This window comes from Abramis brama (assembly GCF_963993115.1).
Source record: "Abramis brama genome assembly, chromosome: 14".
Lineage (NCBI taxonomy): Eukaryota > Metazoa > Chordata > Actinopteri > Cypriniformes > Leuciscidae > Abramis > Abramis brama.
This window is the reverse complement of record NC_139976.1, coordinates 27,146,481-27,156,585: the sequence shown is the minus strand read 5'-3', so window position 1 is coordinate 27,156,585 and position 10,105 is coordinate 27,146,481. Positions and strand designations below refer to the sequence as shown.

Sequence of the window (10,105 nt, the reverse complement as noted above, 5' to 3'; positions counted from 1 at the left end):
CACTCAATCTCTATTAACTTTTTGAAGTGTCAAAATGGTAGTTGCAAAAAAAAAAAAAAAAAACTTTTAAAAGTGTACTTATTTTGAAGAGAGGTTTTAACTGAGCCTTTGTGCAGTTAATGTTTAATGGAAGGCTGTAAAAGAATATTGGATTGTTCATCTTTTATTTTGATTATATCTCAATAATGGAATACAATTTTATTGTACATGTAAAATGTTCATATCATGTTATTGCATGTTGCTGTTATTGCGTTCCATGGTGTGTTTTATCATATTTAATAATATATATAAATTATAAGTAGCCTATATTATAAGTAGGTTAACATGACACTGTTCATAACTCATTAACAACTCAATACATCACAGAATTGTGCAGCCTGTCCGAGCTATAAATTCCAAACGAAGTGGGATAACCTTACAGAGGTAAGAATGTGCTGGTTTGTGTTTTTTATGTGTAACTCAATATGCAATATCAATATACAGAATTATAAACTAAATGCTGTGAAAATCATCTGCTAATGTCTATTGCAGATGCAGATATTCATGCTTGTGAATAACTGGGTTCCAGATGCACAGTCAACTTGCTCTCGAGTGGTCATGGACCAGATTTGACTGTTCCAATATGGCGGACGGCTTAGCATCCCACAGAAATAGACATTATATTTGTGTGTGTGTGTGTGTCTGTAGGTATATATAAATCTTTTTTTAAATCAAATTGTGCATATGTTAAGTAAAACGTTCATTTTAGCATTTATTTCAGACAACAACAACAAAAACATTTTATACACACTAAAATGCAGACACTGAATGAGACACTACAGTACAAAGTGTTCCTTATACTGTCCCTTATTTTCCTTAAAGAACCAAGAACGTTAGACTGGGTAAACCCAGCCCGATCTGCCGGCAGCTCAGGCTGGAAACCTGTACATTTTTCTATCCTGCTTCCATTACAAATTTGCGGGGACCAATCACAAACTGGCTTATCCACCTGGCACGCTATTGGCGGGTTTAATCTAATCCAATTCCTTTTAACCTCTCAACGATGCTCAATGGCTTCTTTAGTTTAGTAAACAAATTGCTCCAGTGAGTGTAAGTACCACTCACTTTCATGGGTTTTTTTTTACACAACCTGCAAAAATCGCTCAATGCCATTCTATGCCATCTAAAAGATTGAGCTTGGTCTGGTGATAGCCAGACTACAAGAACGTACCTTATTTTGGCAAACCTATAAGTATGTGTCTATTTTGCACGATTGATGTTTTAGAGTTTAGCCTCTTCCTTGTTGTTTGTGAAATAGATTGTACCCAATAAATGCTCTGTATTTTCATATTTTTTCCAATTAATTTCATATATCGATCATTTTTGACCATGATCGAAATACAAGTGTTATGCTTCTAATTTTTAGGACCTTTTTGAATCACATCCATTGTTTTGTTTATATGGCAAGTGCTACAAAAACCACCAAGATTCTTACCATTCTGATGAAGTAAAAATAATAATAATAATAAATCGAAAAATTCAAAAAGTATTTTTTTTAAATGACCGAACAGTACCAGAGGGTTAATAAACAAAGTAAACAAATCCTTGACTTAACACTCTCTTCTTCCATGTCCAACACATGACCATCAGATGTCATGAAGCAAATGTTGGTTGCTGTGTGTTATCTTTAGAAAGTGGTCCCTGTGTTTTAATGGCTCATGTTTGAGCAACAGCTGTTGAAAAAGACTATGTAATGGTGTATGGGACAGTATATGTTTATGCTGATGGTCTGCAGCATTTGTACATTTTGTCAGAGTGCAGCACGTTCTTTCAACCAAATGTCATCTGGGTAAACACCACATGTCTACAAAGATCGAATGTCACTAACCCATGAGAAGGTACAATCCAAAGAGGCCAATGTCCACTTGGAAATGTCTTGGAAACTTTCCTTGAATAGAATGGAATGAGAGGGGTGGGCAGAAAAAAAGATCTGATGTCATATATGAACGCAAGGTCTTCACATTGTGGAGCTGTCATTCAAACTTTACACAAGAAGAGAGGGAACAAGAGTGGATTAAATAACTGGAAGACAGAGATTAAGGAGCAAAGGGTATCAAATAAGGTACTGTGCAATTTTTTTATATGTGCTTCAACCATGAATTGTTTGCACCTCAGTTTTCAAGGCTAATGTCATTATACAGAAGTAGCCAAAAGTGATGTGGGGGATATATTTATTTTTAATGACCCTATACAAGTTCACTTAAACCAACCAATTATATATATTAAATATTTTAAATGTGAGGGAAGAACAGAACACTAAACTTGGTTAAGGTATTTATCTGACAAAATTATTTGGCAAAAAAGGCAAACTACAGAAACGTTTTATTTTACTATGAAAAAACAAATGTCTTAAAAGCCTACATTGACTCCAACATAATCAGTTATTAATATTTCGTTGGTTTCTCTCTTGTTTGACAGCCTGGCCAAAAATTATATACACATAATTGGCATGATTCACTGCGTTATCACAAATAAAACAATTGACTCCAAACACATATTTGAATTATATCATATATCATATTTGAAAAAAAGTTGAAGATGTACAGTTTCTTAGGCTGGAAATCAAGGGGGTGAAAACTTTTTGAATTTGAAGATTAGGGTAAAATGTACTTATTTTGTCTGCTGGGAAACAAGCCAGTATCTTCTACATCTCCAGAAGGGCAGTACTAAATATTATCTTGAAGAAAAATGTACTCATCTATATCCTCTTAATGCATTGTGTTTCCTTCTGGAGCATCAGTTTATGTTTGAACCTTTTGTAATAGTTGCGAATGAGTCCCTCAATTGTCCTCGGTGTGAAATGATCTCAAAATCATATAGTCACTGCTGGAAAGGGTTCAAATATTCAAAAGATGCTGGAAAACCAAAGAATTCGCAAGACCTGGAGGATTTTTCTGAAGAACGTTGGAACAAACAAGACAAACAAGTGAATCATGTACAACCATCAAAAAAAACAAACAAAAAAACAGCCGTGGATCATCCAGGAAACGGCACACAATATTAAGAATCAATTGTTATAAATTCAACTTTTATTTTGTGTTGTTGACTATATATTAACATCTTTTATGTAAAATATCTTATTTAATAAACAAAAAAAAACATGCATTTTGTATGATCCCTCTTATTTTGTTAAAATAATTAACATTTTGATACAATGTATACGTATATTGTAACATTATTGTTTGCTAGACGTTAGTGGAACATCCAAATAGTTCATGTGATGATGTGGTTCCTGTGTCAACTTGAGGGGAACTGACTTCATATACATCCATTAAAGTCATTTTTACTCCAACTGTTTTAAAAGTTATTATGCAGAAATGGCTTGGAAAAGAGAATTTAATTCTTGCATGTTTCTAGCGTGTCATGGATTGAATGGCAGAGAATTCTTCCAATAATGAAAGCATACTCTAAGAGAACACAACCTCAACAGTTAAAGGTTGTAGCAACAAAGATTTTACTGTATAACAGAATCTAATGAGAAACACCATTGCAATTGAAACATTTGAACACCATTGAAACACGTTTCAATTTTACGTGTATTGAAAAAAGGCTGTTGCTAACAAATGGCTGTGAGTCTATTGCAGTGGCCTATTGAAGGTTTTGAGGACATTAGATTTTATAATGCTGAACAGTATAACACATACTCACAAGTCCACTTTTAAAGCCTTTATTTGTTTATACTTGTCAACCTTTCTGACTTAGATTTATCAGTTTATTAGCATTTTCTGATGGTAGTGCTTTCAAATTGTAGTGCTATAAATTCTGGAATAGCCAATTTGTCTTATTTTCTTACAAGAAAAGTCCATCACTTGCAGGAACTTGTAAGTGAACTTGTTAAAATGTATTAACATCTTCTGCCTGCAACCGCTATCATAACAAAATATTCGCTACCCAGCTCCTCCTCTTGTCATGACACAATCCCCACACATTACCTATATTATTGCGAATATCACACAACATTTTTATTTTTTAATTCTTGTCTAGCTAGGTTTTGTGGTAACAATGTGAAGAGTTTTGAAAATATGCACTCGTGAACTGTGAAATGTGAAACTGTGAAAATATTTCACAGAGAAAATCATGCAACGAACTGTAAATGTAAAAAATAAAATAATATTAATCTTGTCCTATAATTCACAGCACAAAACACAATGTGTTTTCAAATCATGTTCATGTTCAACCTGGCCATGCTGACATCTGCTAATTTGGCTAGCTTCTACCAGTTATTCTCTACAGGAGTGGATTAGCATATTTATTGTGCTGTCCTAACCATTAACAATATAGTTAGCTGGATTTTAGTATTTGCATTTAGGATTGATCTGGCTGTCCACAACCAGTTCTGAACCACTTACCTGTTTTGTGAGAGTATGATGATCTGGCTGATTTTTACACAAAACAGTTAAAACAAAATGGCTGTGATTTTAACTCTTTTTAGTCATTTTAGTAAATCTGAAAGTGAATTCAGGTTAATTGGACCACTTTTACCAGTCATCTCAATAGCAAAAACTGTCCCAAATAACCTGAATTCACCCTAGTTTGTTTGTGTTCCTGTAGCTAAAACAGTAGAGCAACAGTTTGTCAAACAGTTTTGTCAAAGCTACACTAAACACTCACTCAGCCACTTCTCCACAATGAATGGTGAGGCTTTTTAGTCAGGTATAATTTGCTATATCTGACCCAAAAACAAGTAGCCTATGTGAGCATTTTTCCTAAATATCTGCAAACATATTATGGTAGCCCATTTTATGCTTTAGTACAGTCCAAAAAATTACATACAACACCTTTAAAGCTAGGCAATGTTTTTCAAAAACACTTTTTGTTATACTGGTTGAAAAAATCTTCACATCCTGAAAGCAATTAATAATAGAAGTGGTTTAAATATTTAAAAATGTTACATTTTCTGTGTAAGTCTCAGAAACATATGTCTCGTGGTCAAAACTTTATTTTTATTTTTTATCATTGTGCATGACGTCCTTGATTTCTTGCCGTCTTATTTGAGTATTGCACGTATGTTCTGTTATCTGCAGGTCACACCAGAAAGTATCTGAAGCGGAATACACGGAGATACTATGGCTGAAAACGGCTGTGAGCACCGTGAGAGGGTGCTGACGATGGACACGATGAACCCGAACATTAAACGCGTGGAATACGCTGTTCGGGGTCCCATTGTACAGAGAGCAGTTCAGATCGAAAGAGAACTCAAGATGGTGAGTGTCAGTTCATCTACTCATAAAATTAATGAAATTTTATAGGATGTTCAAACAAAGAGTAGCCTATGTTCTCTTCTTACGGTCACAAACAGCCATGCAATGCAATCAGATCTAAATTGTATATTTTAAAGTCGCTTTTAAAAGTGGACGCGCCGTCTAAATACAGCATATACACACCATATACTGTTTATTTTTCAAATGGTATGAAAATGCCATGATGGCATATAGGCTACAAGCGATTCACTCAGTAGCTGACCTCATTGTTGCAGGTTTAGTTATCATAACAAAAATAATAGTTAGATTATTTAAAGGCACACTGTGAAGGAATTGTGTTTTTGTCAAACAGCGACCCCTAGAGTCGCTATGGAATACTTGCACTGTCGTAAATACCCCTCCACCCCCCACCTCCCACCCTGTATGCCGGTACCTGCATCGGGCATGGAATAGGCACAGATAGACTCCGAAGACATGATTGTTGCAATTTATCATAATAGTTTGCAAATTGTACTCGTTTACACTATTTACAACCTCTACGTTAGGCTTATTTATGTCCTGATAATTATGTGAGATATTAAAAACTGTTCTCATGATAATCGCAAGAATCAACGTCAACAGCGTCGTCTGATATCCCTCAGGACTACGTGATAAATACACCTCACAACACCTGAGTTCAGCTGGCAAACTAGTTCGTGAGGCAAGCTATAAAACATAACGCAAAAAACACGTAAGAGAAACGAGTGTTTTTTTTAGCAAGTCTGTTAACAGCTCTGATAATCGAAAGCTAGCTAGACATATGTGGAAATTATTGGACTGGTCTAATTATCAGCAATAAATGAATGAACAGCATATAAAAAAACATACTACAAGCAAGCGCAACAACATACAACATAGAATGCAAACAAGTTTACAAATAAGAGATTTATTTACTGGCCACTTCATGCGTTTTCTCAGATCGGATAGCTATCTGATTTATCAAAACAATTCCATTTACACCTGGTCACATAAATGTGTTTTTGCGAAACGGATTTAAATCCGATCTTCAATTCCCGCGCTGTATGCAGATTTAATGGAGTGCACGTCACCGAAAGCAACAGATATGAACAGCATTTTATTGATCATCAGCTAAAATTTCAAAATCAAAGACCGCAATAAGAGAGAGCAGTAACAGCCCTGGTAAGATCACTTCATTTCTTTACTTTTAATGATGATGATTGTGTGTTAAGCGTCTGCGACTTACTTTCACTTTGATTTGCGATAGTTTGCACGTTCTCTTGATGACTATGCTCAGTTGCTCATCTGCGGTGATGTGTGTTCCAGTAGCGTCGTCATATCTGTCTATAACATATAGCCTATAACACGCTCTCACACGTTTTTATTTTTAGCATTTTTGAGAGGAGTACAATTTACATGTGGTTTCAACAACCAGATGCATTTACACTTGTCCAGTTTCGTCTGGAATGCGGCACAGACCTCCTCCTGAAGTGGTTTGAGCGATCGGATTCAAATCCGTCTTGAATGCGTTTCGGAGGGCATTTACACCTTGTCTTTTCACGATCAGATAGCTATCCCATCTGAGAAAACGCATGAAGTGGCCAGGTGTAAACAGCCCCATGACAAAAACATACGCACGAAAGCCGAAAACAAACGCTGGTTGGCCTCTCACGTCCAAATTTGACGAAGTGGTGGGGGAAGTGACGTATGCCGTAAAGCAGTCGAATTTTGTAGTTCTTTTTGTGCTTGGGTTACTACCCGAACCCCAAAGTTACATAGTGCCAGTAAAAGCGATACAGACCCCGTCAGGCTATGGCAGACGTGTCATTCAACCTATTGTAAGTCGATGTACCATCACAAGGGTCTTGGAAATATATTATGAAGGTTGAAAAGTTTCACAGTGTGCCTTTAAACCAATTTTGGATTAGTGTTAACAGTAGCCTAAGCATGTCTGAATCCGAGAACATCCTGAAAGAATAAAATGCAGCCTGAATGATCATATGAAATAAATAAATACATTTCTTACTAATGACTATTGAGAAATAAGATTTGTAGTCACTAAATAAAACTGTTACTTTTTATGTTTCTAATACCTATTAGTTAAAGTGAAACATTAACTAATACCCTGTCTACACCGGTGTTATGACAAATCGGTTCCTTCTCTAAATCGGGTCTCCCCAAACAGTCAGTTAAAGATTATCTATATGAATGCTATTAATTTAAAATACACAGCTTACTAATGCGTACGAAAACACATTAGTGCATAATAAAACCAATTGAACGCAATTTCTTACACTTGATTAACTGTTAAAGGGGTGGTCACTATTTAACTTTAGTTGTGTATGTTGCTGTTTGAGCATAAACAACATCTGCAAAGTTATGACGTTCAATGTTCAAAGCAAAGGGAGATCTTTTATTTTACAGAAATCACTTTTTAAAGGACTACAACAAATGGCTGGTAGGTACTACAATGAGCTTCTTCACGGGTTAGTGACATCACTAACCCTAAAATTTACATAAAACCTGACTCCGGGAACGTGATTTATAGATTATCATGACAGAATATGCTAATCAATGACTAATCAGCTACATAAATTAATCAACTAACCATTCAGAAATATCCTATTGCATTCTACATGTTGTCACTTCTTCTTGAGTCTCTCCATCTTTGTCCAACTCCGGTTTGAATATAAAAGGCTAAAAGTTTTCGAAATTGTAATCGGAGCTGCTAATACACACACTCTTGAAGCTCCACCCTCTATGCCAGGAGTAGCAGCTCATTTGCATTTAAGGGACACACACAAAAACTGTGAATTTTTTCTCACCCACAAAAAGTGACAATTTTAACATGCTATAAAAAATTATCTGTGGGGTATTTTGAGCTAGAACTTAACATACACACTCTGGGGACATCGGAGACTTATTTTACATCTTGTGAAAATGGCATATGACCCCTTTAAGTAATAAATAATAATATTAATAGCCTATCAAGTGAATAACTGAACATCATTAATTTTTGGGACGGGACCCAATTTGTCACTACACACAAGTGTTGTGATGCAACACACAATAAACTGATGCCTTGTTCTGTTTCTGACATACTCCAAATATTTGTAATATATACTTTGCGTCCAGTGTAGACATCCTCAAGCTGTTGCGGTGCGACTCGTCAATGGTTGCGTCCGGTTTTGACACAGTTTTGCATACTATGCAGCATATTAAGTAATATTGCAATGATGTTCGAATGCATCAAGTAATATTTCAATGATGTTCGCATTGGTTGGGGGGTGGGGTTTGTGAGTGAAATTAGATAAACGTAGGGGGGCGCATTGGTTGAAAACCCCTGCTCTTAAACCCTCCTTTCCGAGAGCCTACTCTGCTCTGATTGGCCAGATGGCCCAGTCTCTTGTGATTGGTTAGCAATCCACCTTATTTTTCAACGTGGAAGTAAGGTGTTTCCTGTGAATGTGCGAGACTTCTGATTTATTAGCCGCTATAGGGAAATAACAAGAAGAATATGTGACCCCGCCTGAGAAACCTAACCTATCCGGCTAAAGTCGCATAATCTAATTATGAGATTAAGAGAGTCAAAATAGTCATAGCCATAAAAATTACAAAAATAAGTAATTTGTGTTTATTGCTGTAAATGATAGGTTATACCAAGGGCTTCAAGATCAAATTTTAATTTATAACATGAAAAATACAGAAATTAAGGATTTTATTGACTACGTTTTATTATTTTGAAAAAAATACCAGAAGTAATATTTAAATTGCCGAGGCTTAAACTTTTGTGAAGATGCAGAGCTTGCCCGTAAAATGTCCTGAGCCTCGTTTACGTTTGTTCAAGTTCATGCATTGTTAGAATTAATAAAAATGTTACCGGCCAACTGGCGAGTGATACCAGTTAATATACTCGCCCACGTCGATTTTTTCTCAAATTTGGCAATTTGCAAGTGTTAATTTTAAGCCCTGCATACAAGTATTAAAAATGACACTAGAAGTGTCACAAACTGCTCTGACACGGTTGAGGATCCACATGCAGCTTTATAGGGTAGTCTAGAATCCTAATCCAAAAACAGGCAAATGGTCAAAACACAGGGCAGATAATCCAAATAAACAACCAGGCAGAAAACACAGTCAAACAGGGAAATCCAGGAAACAGGCAGAAGACATCATAAAGAAAGATTGAAAACACTGTGCTTATATAGTCAGGGCTTAACAAGCTAATGACACACAACTGAACCTAATAACAACATAATGAGTCCAGGCAATGGGTTATGGAAAATTAAGTTCATGACGATTTAAAATGGTAATGGCAGCATACCTACTATATGTTTTTATGTTTACGTTATATATTTGATCTCATTGCTTATGGCAGCATACTATATGTTTTTATGTTTACGTTATATATTACATTGCTTAGAAAGCTAGACATTTGTGTAATATCCCTGCAGTGTTCTAGAAAGCAAATGGTAGTTTATCTTTGTTTGTTGGCTGTCTGCTGTCAGACAGTTTCTCACAAATGACAATCTCTTATCTGCTGCAAGCACATGTTCTATGCATGACTCCTCCTGCTTCTTACATATTATATATATTTGTTTTAAATAACTTATCTGTGCTTAATATTAAGTTAATATTTTACTAATATATTTTATGAAAGATATGGAACAATCATAATGCCTTGATACACATCACATTTTATGGTTAAAGTATTTGGGGGGTACGACTGGGTAATAGTAATTTTTTTAAAGACTACACCACTGCCCAGTGCATTATGGGTGTCAAAGTTTTCCTACCTATTTGGAAAAAGGGAAGACAACAGTGTTCTCAAGTCAGGTAGCACAGATATTAAAATGTTGTATTGAAAG

The 10,105-nt window shown here is 35.6% G+C and overlaps 1 protein-coding gene across 2 annotated transcripts in view; it reads left to right on the top strand.

Annotated features, from left to right (window-relative positions):
* Nucleotides 1–1,971: 1,971 nt before the first annotated feature.
* LOC311095893 (alanine aminotransferase 2-like) overlaps nt 1,972–10,105 on the top strand; it is a 34,594-nt gene continuing 26,460 nt past the window's right edge. Inside the window, exons 1-3 of one of the 2 annotated variants that reach the window (XM_084134744.1) lie at nt 1,972–2,101; nt 5,064–5,243; nt 7,662–7,695. In XM_084134744.1, coding sequence (XP_083990870.1) covers nt 5,106–5,243; nt 7,662–7,695 — 172 coding nt within the window. In that variant the 5' untranslated portion in view covers nt 1,972–2,101; nt 5,064–5,105. The remainder of the gene's footprint in view (nt 2,102–5,063; nt 5,244–7,661; nt 7,696–10,105) is intronic. The other variant, XM_084134743.1, reaches the window with a different exon arrangement.